This window comes from Patagioenas fasciata, chromosome 33 (assembly GCF_037038585.1).
Source record: "Patagioenas fasciata isolate bPatFas1 chromosome 33, bPatFas1.hap1, whole genome shotgun sequence".
In the NCBI taxonomy this organism is placed as follows: Eukaryota; Metazoa; Chordata; class Aves; order Columbiformes; family Columbidae; genus Patagioenas; species Patagioenas fasciata.
This window is the reverse complement of record NC_092552.1, coordinates 1,495,571-1,517,615: the sequence shown is the minus strand read 5'-3', so window position 1 is coordinate 1,517,615 and position 22,045 is coordinate 1,495,571. Positions and strand designations below refer to the sequence as shown.

Here is a 22,045-nt window from a genome sequence, read left to right as displayed (position 1 = left end):
GACATCGTGGCCCTGGGGACAACCTTGGGGACACTATGTGAACACTGTGACCATGGGGACACCATGGGGACACCATGGGGACATCGTGGCCCTGGGGACAACCTTGGGGACATTATGTGAATACCATGTCCCTGGGAACACCATGGGGACACCATGGGGACCTCATGGCCCTGGGGACACCCTTGGGGACATTATGTGAACACCACAACCCTGGGGACACCATGGGGACACAACAGCCCTGGGGACACCACAGGGACCTCGTGGTCCTGGGGACATCCTTAGGGACACTATGTGAACACCACGGCCCTGGGGACACCATAGGGACACCATGGGGACACCATGTGGACCTCATGGTCCTGGGGACATCCTTAGGGCTACTATGTGAACACCATGGCCCTGGGGACACCCTTGGGGACACTATGGTCCTGGGGACACCACAAGGACAACATGGCCCAGGGGACATCCTTGGGGGCACTATGTGAACACTGTGGCCCTGGGGACACCATGGGGACACCATGGGGACATCGTGGCCCTGGGGACAACCTTGGGGACACTATGTGAACACCATGGCCCTGGGGACACCATGGGGACACCATGGGGACCTCATGGTCCTGGGGACATCCTTAGGGACACTACGTGAACACCATGGCCCTGGGGACACCCTTGGGGACACTGTGGTCCTGGGGACACCACAAGGACAACATGGCCCTGGGGACATCCTTGGGGGCACTATGTGAACACTGTGGCCCTGGGGACACCATGGGGACACCATGGGGACATCGTGGCCCTGGGGACAACCTTGGGGACACTATGTGAACACCATGGCCCTGGGGACACCATGGGGACACCATGGGGACCTCCTGGTCCTGGGGACATCCTTAGGGACACTACGTGAACACCATGGCCCTGGGGACACCCTTGGGGACACTGTGGTCCTGGGGACACCACAAGGACAACATGGCCCAGGGGACATCCTTGGGGACACTATGTGAACACTGTGACCATGGGGACATCGTGGCCCTGGGGACAACCTTGGGGACAATATGTGAATACCATGGCCCTGGGAACACCACGGGGACACCATGGGGACCTCATGGCCCTGGGAACAACCTTGGGGACATTATGTGAACACCACGGCCCTGGGGACACCATGGGGACACCATGGGGACACAACAGCCCTGGGGACACCACAGGGACCTCGTGGTCCTGGGGACATCCTTGGGGACACCATGGGGACACTGTGGGGACCTCATGGTCCTGGGGACATCCTTAGGGACACTATGTGAACACCATGGCCCTGGGGACACCATGGGGACACCCTTGGGGACACTATGGTCCTGAGGCCACCATGGGAACCTCATGGTTCTGAGGACATCCTTGGGGACACCATGGGGACACTATGGGGACACCACGGCCCTGGGGACACTATGGCCAGTCCTATGGCCATGACACTGGGGCCCTGGGGACACCATGGGGACATTACGGGGGACACCATAGCCTTGGAGACATCCCTGGGGACACCACAGGGGCCTCATGGTCCTGGGGACACCCTTGGGGCCACCACGGGGCCACCACGGCCCTGGTGACAGCACTGGGCCCACCAGGCCCCGCTCAGCCCTCCCCCGTTGCCATGGCAACGCCCGGCCCGGGCAGGCGCCGCCATTTTGCGTGAGGGCGCGGCGTCACGGCTCCCCCCCTTACTTCCGCTCATCGGGGCGGGGCCAGCCAGTCAGAGGGGCGGGGAGCGCACCACGTGACGCGGCGGCGGAAGTGGCAGCCGGCACAGCGGCGATGGAGGCGGCCGGGACGACGCGGCACCGTAATGGCGGCGGCACCGGGGCTATAAATGCATCTAAATAGCTCTAAATACCGTTAATCGACTCTCAACCTCTCCCCGCAGCCCCCAAACGCCGCGTCCCGGCGGCGGCCCCGCGGATGGCGGATCCACACCCGCTTTTCGATGACACAAGCGCGGCGGGAAGCGGCGGCTCCCAGCCGGGCCGTGGGTTCGCGTCCCCGCCGCCGCCTCCCGCCGCCTCCCCGTTCCCCCCGGGAGCCGCTTTCCCCGTTTCCAGCCTGGCCGTGGCCTACGGCAGCACCTTGGCCACCCAAGGCCTCGATATGGTGGATCGCAACGTGAGTGAAACGGGGGAGCCGGTGAAATGGGGGGGGGGGACCCCGGTTACCGGGGGTCTGAGGGGGTTTTAACGCCCCCCCCCCCCCCCAGATAAACCGCTTCATCCCGGTGGGGAGGCTCAAATATTATTTCGCCGTGGACACCGTCTACGTGGGGAAGAAATTGGGGCTGCTCGTGTTTCCCTTCGTGCATCAGGTAAAAGGGGGGATGGGGACACTGGGGGGGACATGGGGGGGTCCCTAACGGTGTCACCACCCCCCTTCCCCCCCAAACAGGACTGGCAGGTTCGGTACCAACAGGACGCGCCGGTCGCCCCCCGGTTCGATGTGAACGCCCCCGATCTTTATATCCCGGGTATGTCGCACCTTGGGGACCCCCATTCTGTCCTTAGGGACCCCCCCCGGTCTTGGGGACACCCCTTGGTCTTTGGGACCCCCCCCTGCTCCTTGGGGAGCCCCCCACTTTGTTCCTGGGGACACCCCCCCCACTTTGTTCCTGGGGACACCCCCCCCACTTTGTCCCTGGGGACACCCCTCCCTGGTCTTAGGGATCCTCCCCTGCTCCTTGGGGACACCCCCCTCCCATCCTTGGGGAACCCCCCCTTTGTCTTTGGGGACACCCCCCTCTTTGTCCTTTGGGACACCCCTCTGCTCCTTGGGGACCCCCCCACTTAGTCTTTGGGGGCACCCCGCCCTGGTCCTTGAGGATACCCCCCTGCTCCTTGGGTGGGGACCCCCCTGCCTTGTCTTTGGGGACACCCCCCGTGGTCCTTGGGGACCTGCCCCTGGTTCCCCCCCCCCCCGCTCCCTGTTCTTAGGGACTTCCCCCAATTTCCCCCCCCCCCACCTTGTCCTTGGGAGCCCCCCCTTTGTTTTTGGGGAACCCCCTCTTTGTCTTTGGGGACACCCTCCCTGGTCCTTGGGGACCTGCCCCTGGTTCCACCCCCTGCTCCTTGTCCTTGGGGCCCCCCACCCCAATTTTCCTCCCCCCACCTTGTCCTTGGGAACCCCCCCCTTGTCCGTGGGACCCCCCCCTGCTCCTTGGGAAGCCCCCCCTTTGTTTTTGGGGAACTCCCTCTTTGTCTTTGGGGGCACCCTTCCCCTGCTTTGTCCCTGGGGACCCCCCCGACTTGTCCTTGGGGACCCCCCCCACTTGTCCTTGGGGCCAACCCCCAGTCCATGGGACCCCCCCTGTCCCTTTGTCCTTGAGGACCCCTCCCCCTTTGGGGACCCCTCCCCCTTTGTCTTTGGGGACACCCCTCCCCCTGCTTCTTGGGGACCCCCGTGTCCTTGGGACCCTCCTGTGGTCTTGGGGACCTCACCCTTGTCCTTGGGGACCCCCCCTTTGTCCTTCAGGACACCCCCTGCCCTGGTCTTGGGGACCCCCCAAGTCCTTGGGGGCAACCCCCTTGTCCCTGGGGACACCCCCTCATCCTTGGGGACCTCCTCGTGTCTCAAATGTCCCCACCATGGGACCCCCAAGTGCCAACATGGGGCCCCCCCAGTGTCCCCCCTGATCCCCAATGTCCACTCAAGGGGTGCCCCAAGTGCCAGCATGGGGCCCCCCCAGAGTCCCCCATGGACCCCCAATGTCCCCCCCGTGGGACCCCCAAGTGCTAACATGGAGCCTCCCCAGTGTCCCCCTGGGACCCCCCTACTCCCCAGCGTCCCCGCTGAACCCACAAGTACCACCCTGGGACCCCCCCCACTTTGTCCCCAATGTCCCCCTGGGACCCCCCAGTGTCCTCCAGCCCCGCCCCCCTCCAGCCCCTGGGGACCCTCGTGGTCCCCAGTGTCCCCCTGGGACCCCCCCAGTGTCCCCTGACACCCCCTGCTGTCCCCAAATGTCCCCCTGGTGACCCCCCCTTCACCTCCAGCCCCCCCAAACCCCCAAGTCCCACCCTGGGGACCCCCCCCTTGTCCCCAACACCCCCCCGTGACCTCCCCCCACCCCAGTGTCCCCAAAAAGTGACACTTTTATGTCCCCCCCGCAGTCATGGCTTTCATTACCTATGTCCTTGTGGCCGGTTTGGCGCTCGGCACCCAAAACAGGTGACAAAAGGGACAAAAAGGTGACAAAAAAGAGGGGAGGGTCCTTAAGGGGGGGTCAACACCTCCCCTTTAATTCTCTGGGAGGTGACACCAAATTTTGTTCGGGGTGACACTGAATTTTGTTGGGGTGACACCAAATTGTATTGGGGTGACACTATTGGGTTGACACCAAATTTTGTGGGGGGTGACACTAAATTTTATTGGGGTGACACATTTGGGTTGACGCCAAATTTTGTGGGGGGTGACACCGAATTTTGTTGGGGGTGACACTAAATTTTGTTGGGGTGACACTATTGGGTTGACACCAAATTTTGTGGGGGGTGACACCAAATTTTATTGGGGTGACACCAAATTTTATTCTGGGTGACACCAAATGTTGTTGGGGGTGACACTGAATTTTATTGGGGTGACACTATCGGGTTGACACCAAATTTTATTAGGGGTGACACTATTGGGGTGACACCAAATTGTGTTGGGGGTGACAATTTTATTGGAGGGTGACACCAAATTTTATTGGGGGTGACACTGTTGGGTTGACACCAAATTCAGTTGGGGTGACACCACATTTTGTTGGGGGTGACACATTTGGGTTGGCACCAAATTTAGTTGGGGGGTGACACCAGATCTGGTTGGGGTGACACCAAATTTCATCAGGGTGACATCAGATTTAGGGGGGTGACACTGGGGGGGGTGACACCAAATTTTATTGGGGGTGACACCAAATTTTATTGGGGGTGACAGTGTTGGGTTGACACCAAATTCAGTTGGGGGTGACAGTTTTATTGGAGGGTGACACCAAATTTTATTGGGGGTGACAGTGTTGGGTTGACACCAAATTCAGTGGGGGTGACACCACATTTTGTTGGGGTGACACTATTGGGTTGACACCACATTGTGTTGGGGTGACACTGTTGGGTTGACGCTGAATTTTGTTGGGGGTGACACATTTGGGGTGACACCAGATCTGGTTGGGGTGACACCAGATCTTGTTGGGGTGACACCAAATTTCATCAGGGTGACACCAGATTTAGGAGGGTGACATTGGGGGGGGTGACACCAAATTTGGGGTGTCCCCAGGTTCTCCCCAGACAGCCTGGGCCTCCAGGCCAGCTCCGCCCTGGCCTGGCTGCTCCTGGAGGTCGTCACCATCATCTTCGGCCTCTACGTTGTCACCGTCACCACCGACCTCACCCCCATCGACCTGGTGGCCTTCGCCGGATATAAATACGTGGGGTGAGGTGACATTTTGGGGTGGGGGGGGGGTAATTTAAGGGGGGGACACCCCTAAATCACTGCGATTGTAGGATGATCATCGGCCTCATCGCCGGGCTCGTCTTCGGCCACACCGGCTACTACGCGGTGTTGAGCTGGTGTTGCCTCAGCATCTTTGTCTTTATGGTAAAACCATACGTTTTCCACCAAATTTGGGGGGTTTTATCATAAAGGGGGGCGTCACGAGTGTTAATTTTGTCGTCCCCCCCCCTACCAGATCCGGACGTTGCGGTTGAAGCTCCTGGCGGAAGCGGCGGCCGAGGGGGTGTTGGTGCGGGGTGCCAAAAACCAGCTGCGGATGTACCTGACCGTGGCCATCGCGGCCGCACAACCGCTCTTCATGTATTGGTTGACGTATCACCTGTTGCGGTGAGGGGGGGGGACACACCCCGAATTATTCCCCCCCCCCGCCCCGCACCCCAGGTTTTACACCCGAACCCCAAATTTGACACCCGCACCCCGGAATTTACACCCGATTTGCGTTCAATAAACACCGATTTGTGGCGTCCGCGGCGTGGTGTTTGGGGATGTTCACCTGTATTTTTGGGGGGGGGGTTACAACATTTTGGGTGGGGGGTACGTTGGGGGGTGTCACCCCAATATTTTTGGGGGGCTACCACAACATTTTGGGGGGGGTTGTTGTGTTTTTGGGGGGTTTTACCCCCATTTTAATGGGGGATCCCTCCACATCCCAGGGTCACTTGGGCTTTGAGTTCGTGTCGCATTTTGGGGGGGGTTTCACCTTATTTTTAGGGTTTTACCCCATTTTTTGGGGGGGACACTTTGGGGGGGGGGTCACCCCAATATTTTGGGGGGGTCACCGTGATTTTTTGGGGGGGTTTTACCCATTTTTGAGCCATTTACAGGGGGACGTCCCTCAATGTCCAGTTGTGTCGCTTGTGCTGCAGCACCAAGTGCTTTTGGGGGGGGGGGGGGGGGGGAACAGGTTTTGGGGACCCCCCCGCACCCCAAATTCTCCTCCACCCCCCCAATTAACCCCCTGCACCCCAAAATACACCCCAACCCCATATTTTACCCCCAAACCCCCCATTTTTGTGCTTGGTCGCTTCAATAAAATCCAAGTTGGTGGTGTCTGTGTTGTGGTTTTTGGGGGTTGCCCCATTTTGGGGGGGGTTTACCCCATTTTGGGGGGGGTTACCCCATTTTGGGGGGGGGGGTTTACCCCTTTTTGGGGGGGGGAGTCACCCCTATTTTTCAGGGGGGTTTGTCCCATTTTTTGGGGGGGGGGTGCATCCCATTTTTTGAGTGGTTTGTCCCATTTTGCTGGAGGGGGTTGTCCCATTTTTGAGTGGGGGGGGGTGTCCCATTCTTTGAGGGGTTTGTCCCATTTTTTGGGGGGGGGGGTTGCCCCATTTGGGGGGGTGGGTGTCCCATTTTTGGGGGGGTTTTGTCCCATTTTTGGGGGGTGGGGGTGTCCCATTCTTTGAGTGGTTTGTACCATTTTTGGGTGGGGGGGCTGTCCCATTTTTTTTTTGGGGGGGGTGCTTTTGTCCCATTTTCTTGGGGCTTTGTCCCATTCTTTGAGTGGTTTGTCCCATTTTTTTTTGGGGGGGGAAGGGGGTGTCCCCCATTTGTTGGGTGGTTTGTCCCATTCTTGGGGGGGGTTGTCCCATTTTTGGGGGGGCTTGTCCCATTTTGGGGGGTTTGTCCGATTATTTTGGGGGGGGGTTGTGTGTCCCATTTTTGAGTGGTTTGTCCCATTTTTTTTGAGGGGGGGGGTGTCCCATTTTTGGGGGGATTTGTCCCATTTTCTTGGGGGGGTTCATCCCATTTTTTTGAGGGGGGGTGTCCCATTTTTGGGGGGATTTGTCCCATTTTCTTGGGGGGGGTTCATCCCATTTTTTTGAGGGGAGGGGTGTCCCATTTTTGAGTGGTTTGTCCCATTTGGGGGGGTTTGTCCCATTTTTCGGGGGGGTTGTCCCATTTTGAGAGGGGGGGTTGTCCCATTTGGGGGGGGGTGGGGGGTCTGTCCCATTTGTTGGGAGGGGTGTCCCATTTTTGAGGGGGTTTATCCCATTTTTGGGGAGGGGGGTTTGTCCCATTTTTAAGTGGCTTGTCCCATTTTGGGGGGGGGGGGGGTGTCCCAATCTTGGGGGGGTTTATCCCATTTTTTGGGGGGGGGGTTTGTCCCATTTTTGAGTGGTTTGTCCCATCTGGGGGGGGGGGGAATGTTCCATTTTTGGAGGGGGGGCGCTTTCATTTTCAAGTCCGGGCGGGGGGGGGTTAAACCACCCCATTTTGAGGTGTGTCCCCCCCCCCAATTTGCGTCACATCCCGGGTCACGGGGGGGTCACCCCAGGGCGTCACCCCCCCCCCCCACCCCCACCCAGTGACACCCACGGACTTTGCGCCGGTGACGAATCTTTATTGTCAGGGTGGGGGGGGCGCGGTGCCACCCATGGGTGGGGGTGACACCCTTAGGGTGTGGAGGGGGGGGGGGGGTCACCCCATTGTCACCTCCTGTCCCCCCCCCTTAGTGACATTTCTTGTCCTTCTTCTCCTCTTTGGGCTTTTTGGGCGGTTTGTCCTTTTTCTTGCGCGCGGGGTCGTGGTGCTGGGGGGGGGGGGGTGACATTTGGGGGTTAATTTTGGGGATGGGGGGTTGTGACCCCCCCAAGGGTGTAGGGGACAATGCGGGGGGGGTCTGGGGACATTATGGGGGGGTCTTGGGACATTTTAGGGACATTTTGGGGGGGTTTTGTTCTCACCTTGCGCTCATCGTCCGAGCTGGAGCTGGAGCTGGAGGACGAACGGTCCTGGGGGGGGGACACAAATTAGGGGGGGTCTGGGGTGCCCCCCCCCAAAAATAGGGGGTCCCAGAGTGGGGTTTGGGTTGGGGAGGGGTCCCTTAAAAGGGTGGGGGGCACAGGGGTGTCTACAGGATTTGGGGTGTCCCCCCCAGTTTGGGATGGGGGGAATGATTGGGGGGTCCCAGCTTTTGGGGGGGGTCCCAAGGGGGTTTCCCAAGGAAAGTGGGGGGGTGCATTTGGGGGGGGTCTCAGGTTTTTGGGGGGTCCCCAGGAAGGAGGGGATGGGGTACATTTGGGGGTCCCTGGTTTTTAGGGGGGGGGGTCCCAGGGTGTTGGGGGGGGCGGCAGATTTGGGGGGGTTCTGGAGAGTTAAGTTTAGGGGGACCCCGGTTTATTATTGGGGGGGTGTGCAGAATTGGGGGGGGGGGGTTCCCAGAGCCTGGGGGGGGAGGTTTGGGGGGGTCATAGAGAGGAGGAGGGGGGGGTGCAGATTTTGGGGGGGTCCCAAGCTTGGGGGAGGGGGGGAAGTTTTTGGGGGGTCCCAAGTTTAGGGGGGTGGGGGGAAGGTTTGGGGGGGGGGGGCGTCCCAAAAGCCAGAGGGGGTCCCAGGGAGGTGGGGAGGGGGTGTAAATTGGGGGGGGGGGGGAAGGTTTGGGGGGGTCCCAGGGAGGTGGGAGGGGGTGTAAATTTGAGGGGGGGGGGAAGGTTTGGGGGAGTCCCAGGGAGGTGGGAGGGGGTGTAAATTTGGGGGGGGGGGGAAGGTTTGGGGGAGTCCCAGGGAGGTGGGAGGGGGGAAGGTTTGGGGGGGGTCCCAAGTCTGGGGGGGGTCCCAGGAAGGTAGGGGGAAGGTTTTGGGGGTTCCCAAGTCTGGGGGGGTCCCAGGGAGGTGGGGGGGCGGTCGGGAAGGTTTTGGGGGGGGTCCCAAGTCTGGGGGGGTCCCAAGGAGGTGGGGAGGGGGTGTAAATTTGAAGGCGGGGGGGAAGGTTTGGGGGGGTCCCAGGAAGGTGGGGAGGGGGGTGGGAAGGTTTTGGGGGGGTCCCAAGTCTGGGGGGGTCCCAGGGAGGTGGGGGGAAGGTTTTGGGGGGGGTCCCAAGTCTGGGGGGGTCCCAGGGAAGTGTGGGGGGGGGTGTCAGTTTTGGGGGGGTCCCTTACCTGGTGCTTCTTGCCCGGTGGCGGCGGCGGGTGCTTCGGCTTGTCCATGGTCACAGTGGGGGGGACACACGGAACTGCGGCGTCAACCGGGTGCCCCCCCCGGGTTTTGTGGGTGCGGGAGGGGGCGGGGCAGGAGGGAGGGGCCGCACTTTGCCCTGGGTGGCACCTCATGGTGGAGGGGGGGGCAAATATTTCCGGGGGGGGGACACGACGCAAAGTTCAGGGTTCCCCCAACAATATAGGGGCATTTGTGACCTTTACCCCCTCCAACACCCCAATTTCCCCCTGACAGCCCTAATTAACCCACCCCAATTTTTCATATTGGGGGGGGTACCTCCTAAACGAGCATTTTGGGGGACACACACACACACAAAAAAAACATTTTCACAAAAATCCCCATTTTGGGACCACCCCCCCCCCCCCAATAAAATGGTCTCATCCGCATTTATAGCATCCCAGTGCTATCAGGAAGAGCCCATTTCATTGGGGGGGGGGTCCCAGTCCCACCCCCCACCAATAAAATGGTCTCATCCAGGTTTAGTGTCCCAGCCTATTCAGGAAGAGCCCATTCCATGGTGTGTGTGGGGGGGTCCCACGTCCCACTTAATCACCATTTTATGCCCCCCCCCAGCATTTTCGGGGTCTCCCCCCAAATTTGACCCAATTTGTGTGAATTTCCCTTTATTCCGGCACAAAAATTTCCCTCAAATGTATAAAAAAAAACCCCAAAAATTCATCGTTAACCCCTCGATTCCCATTGATTCGACACAATAATTAATCAAATCCCCCCCCGCGCACCCTTAAAAATCATCAAGACCAACCACAGATCATTAAGACCCCCCCAAAATCATTAAGACCCCCCCCAAAATCATTAAGACCCCCCCCAAAATTACCCAAACCCCCTCTAAAAATCACCAGTCCTGCCTCCTCAATAAGGGGCGGGAAAAGGGAGGAAAAAGGGGGTAAAATCCCCCCAATTTGTTCATTTTTTGGGGGGGTCTCGGGTTATTTTTTGAGGGGGGGGGGTGTTGCTAAATAATTATTCCCCCCCCCTTTAATTTTTCTACAAAAAGATGTAAAAAATCGCAGCGAAAAGAGACACAAAAATTCTATAAAGACCAAAAGCGGGTGCTCAAAACGCACCGGAAAAAACCATTTTGTGGGGAGGGGGGGAGGTTCATTTTTGGGGGGAAATGGTTAAAAAAAGGGGGTTTATCCCCTTCAGAGGGTGTAGACGTTGCTCATCAAATACTCCTTGTCATCGGGGGGGCTCCAAATGGCCCCCGTTCCCGGCGCTTCTGTCTTTCTCCTGCACGTTTTGATGGCGACGTCGGTGATGTAGCCGAACAAGATGGCGGCCAAGATGGCCAAGAGGACGCCAAGCGCCAAGGCTGTGGTTACAGGACCTCGTTAGTGTCCCCATGCTTGTGGCAAAGGGATAATGAGCGCTAATGATGAGGTTTTGGGGGGGGGGGGGTTACCTTTGGTGGAGAAGAAACCGCCGCGCCAATCGGTGCCGTCGGCGTCGTCTGAAATGGGGGGAAATGGGGGAAATGGGGGGGAGGGGGAGGTTGGTGGTGTCCCCCCTGGAAAGTGGCCCCAAGGGTGTTGGCAGAAAATGGCGCCAAATCACCTCAGGGCTCAAAATGGCGCCAGAATCACCTCAGGGTCAAAATGGCGCCAGAATCACCTCAGGGCTCAAAATGGCGCCAGAATCACCTCAGGGTCAAAATGGCACCAGAATCACCTCAGGGTCAAAATGGCGCCAAAATCACCTCATGGCTCAAAATGGCGCCAGAATCACCTCAGGGTCAAAATGGCGCCACAATCACCTCAGGGGTCAAAATGGCGCCAGAATCACCTCAGGGCTCAAAATGGCCCAAAATCACCTCAGGGGTCAAAATGGCCCAAAATCACCTCAGGGTCAAAATGGCGCCAGAATCACCTCAGGGTCAAAATGGCGGCTCCAGGAGAACCAATTTGGGGAGTTTTACCCTCAATTTCATGATATAATGGAAGAAAATGTACAAAAAGTGACTGATGTGGGAATTATCGATAAACAGAGCGACCCCCAAACTGCCTCAAAATGGCGGCACCTGAATCACCTCAGCGCTCAAAATGGCGCCAGAATCACCTCAGGGTCCCAAATGGTGGCTCCAAGAGAAGCACCTTGGGGAGTTTTAGCCTCGATTTCATGATATAATGGAAGAAAATGTACAAAAAGTGACTGATGTGGGAATTATCGATAAACAGAGCGACCCCCAAACTGCCTCAAAATGGCAGCGCCTGAATCACCTCAGAGACAAAATGGCGCCAGAATCACCTCAGGGCTCAAAATGGCGCCAAAATCACCTCAGGGCTCAAAATGGCGCCAAAATCACCTCAGGGATCAAAATGGCGCCAAAATCACCCAGAAAATGGCGCCAGAATCACCTCAGGGCTCAAATGGCGCCAGAATCACCTCAGGGCTCAAAATGGCACCAGAATCACCTCAGGGTCAAAATGGCACCAAAATCACCTCAGGGAACAAAATGGCACCAAAATCACCTCAGGGAACAAAATGGCGTCAAAATCACCTCAGGGTCAAAATGGTGTCAAAATCATCTCAGGGAACAAAATGGCGCCAGAATCACCTCAGAAAATGGCGCCAAAATCACCTCAGGGCTCAAAATGGCGCCAGAATCACCTCAGAAAATGGCGCCAAAATCACCTCTAGGGCTCCAAATGGCGCCAGAGTCACCTGAGGAAGAAGACGGCGCCCGTCTCACCTGGCTTGGGGCCGCAGCGGCTCCAACACTCCTCCTCGTTCAGGTAATTGTTCTTGTTGCCGCGGCAGCCGCCGTAGGTGAATTCGCGGCAGGTTTGGTTGGCGGGGACGTAAAACCAGCGGCGGAAGGCGGCGCGGCAGGGGCCGGTGACCCGTGGTGCCCGGCAGTACTCTGGGAGGGGGAATTCGTTAATTAGGGGGGTGGTTAATTAGGGTTGAGGGTCAATTAGTGATTGGGGGGGGATACGCGGTAGGTTTGGTTCGTCACGATATGAAAGCAACGTGGGGTGGACCCATCACCCCTCGTGGTGCTTGGGGGGGATTAATTAATTAATGGGATGGTTAATTAATTAGGGAAAGGGTTAATTTGTTAGGGGAGGGTGTTTATTAATGAGAGGAGAGGGTTAATTAATGATTAGCAGGGAATTTGTGGTAGGTTTGGTTCGTCGCGACATAAAACCAATGGCGGAATGTGGCATGGACCCATTGGTACTCTGGGGGTTAATTAATTTATTGGGGGGATAATTAATTAATTGGGGGGATAATTCATTAGGGAAGGGGTTAATTCATTAGGGGAGGGTGTTAATTAATGAGAGGAGATGGTTAATTAATGATTAGCAGCGAATTTGTGGTAGGTTTGGTTCGTCGCGACATAAAACCAATGGCGGAATGCAGCGCGGACCCATCGGTGCACTGCAGTGCTCTATGGTGGTTAGTTAATTAATTAGGGGGTTAATTAATTATGGAAGGGGTTAATTCATTAGGGGAGGGTGTTAATTAATGAGAGGAGAGGGTTAATTAATGATTAGCGGGGAATTTGTGGCAGGTTTGGTTCGTCGCGACATAAAATCAACGGCGGAAAGTGGCGTGGACCCATCAGTACTCTGGGGGGTTAATTAATTAATTGGGGAGATAATTAATTAATTACGGGTTAAATAATTAAGGGAGGGTTTATTTAATTAGGGGAGGGGTTAATTAGTTAGGGGAGGGTGTTAATTAATGATTAGCAGGGATTTCGTGGTAGGTTTGGTTCGTCGTGATATAAACCAATGTCAGAACATGGCGTGGACCCATTGGTGTGCGGCGTTACTCTGGGGGTTAATTAATTAAGTGGGGGGTTAATTAATTAGGAGAGGGGTTCATTGATTAGAGGAGAGGGTTAATCAATTAGAGAATGGGTTAATTGATTAGAAAATGGGTTAATTAATTAATTAGGGTAAGGAATTCGCAGCAGGTTTGTTTCATCACAGCGGCGGAACGTGCAGCACTCCGGAGGGGTTAAATCATTAATTGGGGGGGTTAATTAATGAAGAGAGGGGTTAATTAATTAGAAGAGAGGGTTAATCAATTAGAGGAGAGTGTTAATTAATTAGAGGAGGGGTTAATTAATTAGGAAAGGGGGTTAATTAATGATCGGGGGGTATTTGGGGGGTTTACCTGCATACGCGGGGTCGGCATCCAGTGGCTCCATTTGGTGCTGTGGCGGCTTCGGGGCTGAAAATGATCAAAACCGCCCAAAATGACCCATTTTGGTTGTTTTTTGGGGGCGGGGGGGGGGCAAAATAATTAATAAAAATTAATAATAATCTGAATTTTGGGTTTCTTTGGGGTTTTGGCCCCAAAATATCAAATGAACCCAATTTAATGGGGAAAAAAATGGGATTATTGGCTAAAATAATGGGTTTAATGCCCCCCCCCCAACCCTAATTTGAGGGGGGGGGGTCATGACATTGGGGGGGGTCCCCAATTTGGGGAGGGGGGGGGGGTCTGGGGGTCCCTGGGGGGCATTTGGGGGGCCCTGGGGGGGTTTTGTGACCTTTTTTGGGGGGGATCCCCAATTTGGGGGGGGTTTGGGGGTCCCCACTTTGAGGAGGGGGGCTGGGGGTCTCTGGGGTGGTTTGGGGGGCACTGGGGGGTCGTGATATTTGGGGGGGTCCCCAATTTGGGAGGGGGTTGGGGGACCCTGGGGAGGGGTCGTGACCTTTGCGGGGGGGGGTGTCTCCAATTTGGGAGGGATTTGGGGGGCCCTGAGGGGGTCGTGATGTTTGGGGGGGGTCCCCAATTTGATGGGGGTCTGGGGGTCCCTGGGGTGGTTTGGGGAGCCCTGGGGGGGTCGTGACCTTTGGGGGGGGTCCCCAATTTGGGGGGGCTCTGAGTGTTTTGGGGGGGGTGGTTCTGAGGGAGTTTTGACCTTTGGAGGGTCCCCAATTTAGGGGGGGCCTGGGGGTCCCTGGTGTGGTTTGGGGGGCACTGGGGCGGTCGTGACATTTGGGGGGGGGTCCCCAATTTGGGGGGGGTTGGGGGACCCTGGGGAGGGTCGTGACCTTTGTGGGGGTCCCCAATTTGGGGGGGGGGTCTGGGGGTCCCTGGGGGGGGCCGTGACCTTTGGGGGGGGGTGTCCCCCAATTTGGGGGGGATTTGGGGGGCCCTGAGGGCGTCGTGATGTTTGGGGGGGGTCCCCAATTTGATGGGGGGTCTGGGGGTCCCTGAATGATTTGGGGAGCCCTGGGGGGGGTCGTGACATTTGGGGGGGTTTGGGGGGCCCTGGGGGGGTCATGACCTTTGGGGGGGGTCCCCAATTTGGGGGGGCTCTGAGTGTTTTGGGGGGGGTTCTGAGGTGGTTGTGACCTTTGGGGGGTCCCCAATTTGGGGGGGGGTCTGCGGGTCCCTGGGAGGGGGGGGTTTGGGGGGCCCTGGGGGGGGGTCCCCACTTTAAGGGGAGGTCTGGGGGTCCCTGGGGTGCTTTGGGGGACCCTGGGGGGGTCGTGACCTCTGGGGTGGGGGGAGTCCCCAATTTGGGAGGGGGTTTGGGGGGACCCTGGGGGAGGTCGTGACCTTTGGGGGAGGTCCCCACTTCGATGGGGGGGTCTGGGGGTCCCTGGGGGGGTTTGGGGGGGTCGTGACCTTTTGGGAGGTTCCCCAATTTGGGGGGGGGAGGGTTTGGGGGTGTCTCCACTTTGCGGGGGGGCTCTGAGGGTTTTGCGGGGGTCGTGACCCCCCAGGGCCCCCAAAACCCAACACCCCCCCCAGGAGCCCCCCCCGCAAATTGTGCCCCCCCCAAAGGTCACGACCCTACAGGCTCCGTCCCCCTCCCCAGACACCCCCAAACACCGCCCCCCCCCATTTCCCCCCTCCCCCCCTCCCGGGGCCCGTTGCGGTCGTTACCGAGCGGGGGGGGCCCGTTGGGCCCGGGTGCGGTGGCGGTGGCGGCGGCTCCGGGGAAATGGAGGAAAAGCAGTGAAAGCAGCAGCGGGAGGAGCAGCCCGGGCGCCATGGCCGCCGCCGCTCTACGTCACACAGGTGCGCCCCGTGGCGTCACACAGGTGCGACCCCGCCCCGCCGCGCAAGCTCCGCCCACTCCCCACGAAGAGTCACCTCCCCGCCAAACCACGCCCCCTCGACAAAGCTCCACCTCCCCGCCAAGCCACGCCCCCTCCTCCGCGACAATCCCCGCCCCTCAAGCCTCGCCGCCAAGCTCCGCCCTATCAAGCCCCGCCCCCGTATCCCCGCCCTGACCCCGTCAAAGCCCCGCCCCCTCATTTGCATGTGGCGCGGGTAAAAGCGCCGCGCCGCGCCGCGCCCATGAGGAGCCGGCGTTAGGGGGTGACATGGGGGCTATAGGGTTAGGGGAGCTGTGGGTGCTATAGGTCTCTATAGGGGCTATAGGGTTGGGGGCACTGTGGGTGCTATAGGTCTCTATAGGGGCTATAGGGTTAGGGGTGCTGCGGTCGCTATAGGGCGTTATAGGGTCTATAGGGTTAGGGCACTGTGGGTGCTATAGGTCTCTATAGGGCACTATAGGGTCTATAGGGTTAGGGGCACTGTGGGTGCTATAGGTCTCTATAGGTCTCTATAGTGGCTATAGGGCGTTATAGGGTCTATAGGGTTAGGGCACTGTGGGTGCTATAGGTCTCTATAGGGCACTATAGGGTCTATAGGGTTAGGGGCACTGTGGGTGCTATAGGTCTCTATAGGTCTCTATAGTGGCTATAGGGCTCTATAGGGTCTATAGGGTTAGGGCTACTGTGGATGCTTTAGCTCTCTATAGGGCGCTATAGAGTCTATAGGGTTAGGGCACTGTGGTTGTTATAAATCTCTATAGGGTGCTATAGGGTCTATAGGGTTAGGGGCACTGTGGTCGCTATAGGTCTCTATAGTGGCTATAGGGCGCTATAGGGTCTATAGGGTTAGTGGCACTGTAGGTGCTATAGGTCTCTATAGGGTCTATAGGGTTAGGGCTGCTGTGGGTGCTTTAGCTCTCTATAGGGCGCTATAGGGTCTATAGGGTTAGGGCACTGTGGGTGCTATAGGTCTCTATAGGAGCTATGGGGTCTACAGGGTTAGGGGCACTGGGGGTACTATAGGTCTCTGTAGGGTCTATAGGGTTAGGGGAGCTGCGGTCACTATAGGTCTCCATAGGGCCCCATAGGGCGCCCGCCGCTCCCCCCCGGCCCCTCCCCCAGACCCCTCCCCCTGTAGCCCCTCCCCCTCCAGCCCCCGTCCGTCCGTCCGTCCCGCTCCCATCCCCGCGATGGCCGCGAACCGCGTGGGGCGGCGCGGGGGGTCCCCGGGGGGGTCCCGGTGTCCCCGAACCCCCCCCGGGCTCCAGCGGCGCCCGGAGCGGGTCACGGTCAAATACAACCGGCGGGAGCTGCAGCGGCGCCTGGACACCGAGCGCTGGATCGATGGGCGGCTGGAGGAGCTCTACCGGGGACGGGTACGGGAACCCGGGACACCGGGACACCGGGACACCGGGAACAGGAGCGGGGACAACGGGAACGGAGATGGGAACGGGAGCGGGGACAAAGGGATGGGACCGGGAAGGGGACAACGGGAGCGGGGATATCGGGACTGGGGAAAACGGGACCGGGGACAAAGGGACGGGACCGGGAATGGAACCGGGATGGGGAGCGGGGACATCGGGAGCGGGGACATCGGGAACGGGGATGGGAACGGGGATGGGACCAGGGACAACGGGACCGGGGCCAAAGGGACGGGACCGGGAATGGAACCGGGAAGGGGAACGGGAGCGGGGACAACGGGACGGGACCGGGAAGGGAACCGGGAAGGGGAACGGAAGCGGGGACAACGGGAGCGGGGATGGGAACAGGACCGGGGACAAGGGGATGGGAACAGGACCGGGGACAACGGGACCGGGGCCGGGAATGGGGATGGGACCGGGGACAACGGGACGGGACCGGGAATGGAAGCGGGGGACATCGGGATCGGGGACATCGGGACCGAGGATGGGAACGGGAGTGGGGACATCGGGACCGGGGCCACCGGGATGGGACCGGGGCTGGAACCGGGGCCAGCGGGGCTCGAACCGGGACCCCAGGGCGCCGGTGCCGGTTGGAGCCCCTGCCCGGGACGCTGGGGACAGCGGGGACAGCGGGGACAGCGGGAGCGGTTGGGTGGGACCCAGGGGTGGCACCAGGGCCGGTCCCGAGTGGGTCCCACCCGGGATGCTGAGACGGGGACCCGGGACCGGGGGTGTCCCCAACCCCCCCTGGGAGCGACACCGTGGGACCGGCGGGTTGGGGACAGATGGGAAGTGACAGATGTGGCGGTGGCCTCGGGGGGTGGGGACACTCGGGGGGGGTTGGGGACATCTGGGGGGGTTGGGGACACACACGGGGGGGTTGGTGGCACTTGGGGGGGGCTGGGGACACACACGGGGGGTTGGTGGCACTTGGGGGGCTGGGGACACACACGGGGGGGTTGGTGGCACTTGGGGGGGGCTGGGGACACACACGGGGGGGTTGGTGGCACTTGGGGGGCTGGGGACACGCACGGGGGGGTTGGTGGCACTTGGGGGGCTGGGGACACACACGGGGGGGTTGGTGGCACTTGGGGGGCTGGGGACACACACGGGGGGGTTGGTGGCACTTGGGGGGCTGGGGACACACACGGGGGGTTGGTGGCACTTGGGGGGGGCTGGGGACACACACGGGGGGTTGGTGGCACTTGGGGGGCTGGGGACACGCACGGGGGGTTGGTGGCACTTGGGGGGCTGGGGACACACACGGGGGGTTGGTGGCACTTGGGGGGCTGGGGACACGCACGGGGGGTTGGTGGCACTTGGGGGGGGCTGGGGACACACACGGGGGGGTTGGTGGCACTTGGGGGGCTGGGGACACTCACGGGGGGGTTGGTGGCACTTGGGGGGGGCTGGGGACACACACGGGGGGGTTGGTGGCACTTGGGGGGTTGGGGACACACACGGGGGGGTTGGTGGCACTTGGGGGGGGCTGGGGACACACACGGGGGGGTTGGTGGCACTTGGGGGGGGCTGGGGACACGCACGGGGGGTTGGTGGCACTTGGGGGGGGCTGGGGACACACACGGGGGGGTTGGTGGCACTTGGGGGGCTGGGGACACACACGGGGGGGGTTGGTGGCACTTGGGGGGCTGGGGACACACACGGGGGGGGTTGGTGGCACTTGGGGGGCTGGGGACACACACGGGGGGTTGGTGGCACTTGGGGGGCTGGGGACACACACGGGGGGTTGGTGGCACTTGGGGGGCTGGGGACACACACGGGGGGGGTTGGTGGCACTTGGGGGGCTGGGGACACACACGGGGGGGTTGGTGGCACTTGGGGGGCTGGGGACACACACGGGGGGGTTGGTGGCACTTGGGGGGCTGGGGACACACACGGGGGGGTTGGTGGCACTTGGTTGGGGGGTTGGCGACATTGGGGGGTTGGGGACACACATGGGGGGTGTTGGGGACACTTGGGGGATTGGGGACAATTGGGGGGTTGGTGGCACCTGGAGGGGGTTGGGGACACTTTGGGGGGGGTGGGGACAATTGGGGTTGTTGGGGACACACATGGGGGGTGTTGGGGACACACACGGGGGGGTGTGGGGACACTTGGGGGGGTTGGTGGCACTTGGGGGGGTGGCGACATGGATGCATTGGGGACACTCGGGGGGTTGGGGACACTCGGGGACACTTGGGGGCGTTGGGGACACACACGGTGGGGTTGTGGACACTTTGGGGTGTTGGTGGCACTCGGGGGGTTGGTGGCACTTGGAGGGGGTTGGGGACAATTGGGGGGGTTGGGGACAGTCGGGGGGTTGGGGACACACATGGGGGGTGTTTGGGGACACTCGGGGGGGGGGTTGTGGGGACACTCGGGGGGTTGTGGGGACACTCGGGGGGGTTGGGGACACTCGGGGGGTTGGGGACACTCGGGGGGTTGGGGACAGCTGTCCCCCGCTGGTGACAGGAGGGGGACATCCCCGCCGAGCTGAACATCGACGAGCTGCTGGAGCTGGAGACGGACGAGGAACGAGCCCAGAAGCTGCGGGTGGGTCTGGGGGGGTCCCCAACCCCCCCCGAGTGTCCCCAACCCCCCCCATGTCCCCACAACCCCCCCATGTGTGTCCCCAACACCCCCTTGTCCTCACAACCCCCCCAAGTGTCCCCACAACCCCCCCCAAGTGTCCCCACAACCCCCCCAAGTGTCCCCAACCCTCCAAATGTCCCCAACACGTGTGACACCCCCACTTACCTTCCCCCCCCAAGCCCCACCCCAAGTGTCCCCAACCCCCCCAAGTCTCCCCACAATCCCCCCAAAGTGTCCCCAACCCCTCCCAAAGTGTCCCCAACCCCCCCATATCCCCACCCCCCCCCCATGTCCCCACAAGCGCCCCATCTGTGTCCCCAACCCCCCCATGTCCTCAACCCCCCCATGTCCCCCCAACCCCCCCATGTCCCCCCAACACCCCCCAGTGTGTCCCCAACCCCCCCATGTCCCCAACCCCCCATGTCCCCCCAACCCCCCCATGTCCCCCCAACACCCCCCAGTGTGTCCCCAACCCCCCATGTCCCCCCACCCCCCCCACCCCCCCCAACACCCCATGTCCCCAAACCCCCCCATATGTGTCCCCAACCCCCAAAAAGTGTCCCCACCCCCCCATATCCCCACCCCCTCCATGTCCCCACATCCCCCACTGTGTGTGTCCCCAACCCCCCCAACGTGTGTCCCCAACCCCCCATATCCCCCCCCATCACCCCCCCTCCCCCCAAGTGTCCCCAACCCCCTCAATGTCCCCAACCCCCATGACACCCCCACTTACCTCCCCCCCCCCCCAAAACCCATCGCTCCAGGTCGAGTTGAAATCGTGCGCCGGTGACACGCAGGTGGGTCCCCTAGGATAATCACATATATATATATTATATACATATATATTATATACATATATATATATATAGACCCCCCCCATGTGTGTCCCCCCATCACACCCCCCTAATCACACCCCCCCAATCACATCCCCCATCCCCCCCAATCACATCCCCCATCCCCCCCTGTATATTATTTAACCCACACCATTTACATATATATATATATATAACCAACACCATTTATTAACTGCCAACACCACTATCCCCGTGGGGGGGGGACAACCCAACCCAACCCCCCCCATGTTGTCCCAGCCCCGGCTGCTCCGACGCGGCTTTAAAAGGCAAAAATATTCAGTTCCGGTTATTTCACATCAAGGGGGGGCCCCTTTTCCCGCTTCCTTATCTCTATCACCAGCTTGGAGAAGGAGAAGGGGGGGTAATTAACCCTCTAATTAACCCTCTGTGCTAATGAACACCCCCCCCCCCCATGGTAATTAAGCCATCGCGCTAATGAGGTGTTTTATACACAGGGTTTTATCCGGGAGCTTCTCGCTCAACTCAAGGGGCTCCAGAAGCAACAAGTTCTGCAGCACCCGCCCCCCCCAGGACCCCCAAATATGTGACCCCCCCCCCTTTAGACCCCCCCATCACACCCCCCCCCCCAGCACCCGCTGTATATTATTTAACCCACACCATATATATATATATATATAACACACACTGTATATTATTTAACCGTACACCATGTAAAACATGCCCCCCCCCCCCCCCAATAAAATCTTGGACTGCGCCGCATGGGAAAAAATTTGGGACCCCCCCGCCTCGCCCCAATTAAATAATTGGGACCGCCCAATTAATTAGGAGCCCCCCCAAAACTAAAATAGGGATTCAATTAAAACGTTGCGACCCCCCTGAAAAACTTGGGAACCCCCTCAAAATAAATCAGGACCCCCCCACTGAAATGGTTCCCCCCCCCCCCCCCCCCGCAGCTGTTAATGGAACGGTCCAGATGTTGGCTCCCACCGCCACCACGTGACTGAGCCACCCACGTGACCCCCGCGCCCGCTGTTCCCACGGTGGGGGGGGGGGGTGTGTGGAACCCCAGATCGCCCCCAAATCGTTGATTTTTGGGGCAAAAAAGCACCTTTTTGGCACAAAATTGATGGGGGGGTGTGTGCACTGGGACCCCAAAACCTCTCATGTTCACCGCAAAAGTCCCCGGATGCCTCAAAATCCTTTAAATTCACCCCAAATCTGATTCGCCCCAAATGGACCTCGAAATCCCCCAATTCACCCCAAAATGCAACCGAATCCCCCCCCAAACTGACACCAAATTCCCCTAATTACTAAAGTTGGAACCACAGGGATCCCCAAAATGTGTCTTGGCTCCTCATTTCCCCCCATTCCCCCCCCATTTTCTCCCCATTTCACCCCATTCCCCATTTCTCCCCATTCTTCCCCATTTCCCCCCATTATTTCTCCCCATTTCCTCCATTTCTCTCATTCCTCCCCATTTTTCCCCATTATTTCCCCCCATTTCCCCCAAATTCTTCCCCAATTCTCCCCATTTCTCTCATTCCCCCCCATTTTTCTCCATTCTTCCCCATTTCTCCCCATTATTTCTCCCATTTTCCCCCATTTCACCCCATTCTCCATTTCCCATTTCTCCCCATTCCCACCCATTTTTCACCCTATTTCTCCCCATTTCCCATTTCCCATTTATCTCATTTCCCATTTCTCCCTGTTTTCCCCCATATTTTCC

General features: G+C 59.5%; 3 protein-coding genes across 4 annotated transcripts; 2 read left to right on the top strand and 1 right to left on the bottom strand.

Annotated features, from left to right (window-relative positions):
• Positions 1–1,719: 1,719 nt before the first annotated feature.
• YIF1B (Yip1 interacting factor homolog B, membrane trafficking protein) lies at positions 1,720–5,968 on the top strand. Its single transcript, XM_065859413.2, has 8 exons — positions 1,720–1,819; positions 1,901–2,136; positions 2,228–2,332; positions 2,413–2,491; positions 4,131–4,188; positions 5,266–5,421; positions 5,493–5,586; positions 5,678–5,968. Exons 1-8 carry the CDS (start codon positions 1,792–1,794, stop codon positions 5,831–5,833), a joined length of 912 nt encoding a protein of 303 aa, XP_065715485.2. The 5' UTR covers positions 1,720–1,791; the 3' UTR covers positions 5,834–5,968.
• Positions 5,969–7,825: 1,857 nt separating this feature from the next.
• LOC136114123 (putative Kunitz-type serine protease inhibitor) lies at positions 7,826–15,483 on the bottom strand. Its single transcript, XM_071800822.1, has 7 exons — positions 15,316–15,483; positions 13,588–13,644; positions 12,152–12,322; positions 10,865–10,912; positions 9,384–10,774; positions 8,190–8,237; positions 7,826–8,035 (listed from the first exon to the last, which is right to left on the bottom strand). Exons 1-5 carry the CDS (start codon positions 15,422–15,424, stop codon positions 10,605–10,607), a joined length of 555 nt encoding a protein of 184 aa, XP_071656923.1. The 5' UTR covers positions 15,425–15,483; the 3' UTR covers positions 7,826–8,035; positions 8,190–8,237; positions 9,384–10,604.
• Positions 15,484–16,036: 553 nt separating this feature from the next.
• Positions 16,037–21,659, top strand: PPP1R14A (protein phosphatase 1 regulatory inhibitor subunit 14A). Of its 2 annotated transcripts, XM_071800785.1 has the most exons (4): positions 16,050–16,867; positions 19,385–19,465; positions 20,269–20,301; positions 20,814–21,659. In XM_071800785.1, exons 1-4 carry the CDS (start codon positions 16,682–16,684, stop codon positions 20,904–20,906), a joined length of 393 nt encoding a protein of 130 aa, XP_071656886.1. In that variant the 5' UTR covers positions 16,050–16,681; the 3' UTR covers positions 20,907–21,659. The 2 variants fall into 2 exon arrangements, with proteins under 2 accessions (XP_071656888.1, XP_071656886.1); XM_071800787.1 differs by lacking the exon at positions 20,269–20,301 and having other exon boundaries at positions 16,037–16,867.
• The last annotated feature ends 386 nt before the right edge of the window (positions 21,660–22,045 follow it).

Excerpts from the sequence above, each read along its gene's own strand:
- LOC136114123 (XM_071800822.1), bottom strand. The coding sequence starts at position 15,424 with ATGGCGCCCGGGCTGCTCCTCCCGCTGCTGCTTTCACTGCTTTTCCTC. Across the intron at positions 12,323-13,587 it reads TGCCGACCCCGCGTATGCAG|AGTACTGCCGGGCACCACGG; the intron begins GTAAACCCCCCA and ends TCCCCCTCCCAG. Across the intron at positions 10,913-12,151 it reads CCGCTGCGGCCCCAAGCCAG|ACGACGCCGACGGCACCGAT; the intron begins GTGAGACGGGCG and ends CCCCCATTTCAG.
- YIF1B (XM_065859413.2), top strand. The coding sequence starts at position 1,792 with ATGGAGGCGGCCGGGACGACGCGGCACC. Across the intron at positions 2,137-2,227 it reads TCGATATGGTGGATCGCAAC|ATAAACCGCTTCATCCCGGT; the intron begins GTGAGTGAAACG and ends CCCCCCCCCCAG. Across the intron at positions 2,492-4,130 it reads CCCCGATCTTTATATCCCGG|TCATGGCTTTCATTACCTAT; the intron begins GTATGTCGCACC and ends TCCCCCCCGCAG.
- PPP1R14A (XM_071800785.1), top strand. The coding sequence starts at position 16,682 with ATGGCCGCGAACCGCGTGGGGCGGCGCGGGGGGTCCCCGGGGGGGTCC. Across the intron at positions 16,868-19,384 it reads AGGAGCTCTACCGGGGACGG|GAGGGGGACATCCCCGCCGA; the intron begins GTACGGGAACCC and ends CGCTGGTGACAG. Across the intron at positions 20,302-20,813 it reads CGTGCGCCGGTGACACGCAG|GGTTTTATCCGGGAGCTTCT; the intron begins GTGGGTCCCCTA and ends TTTTATACACAG.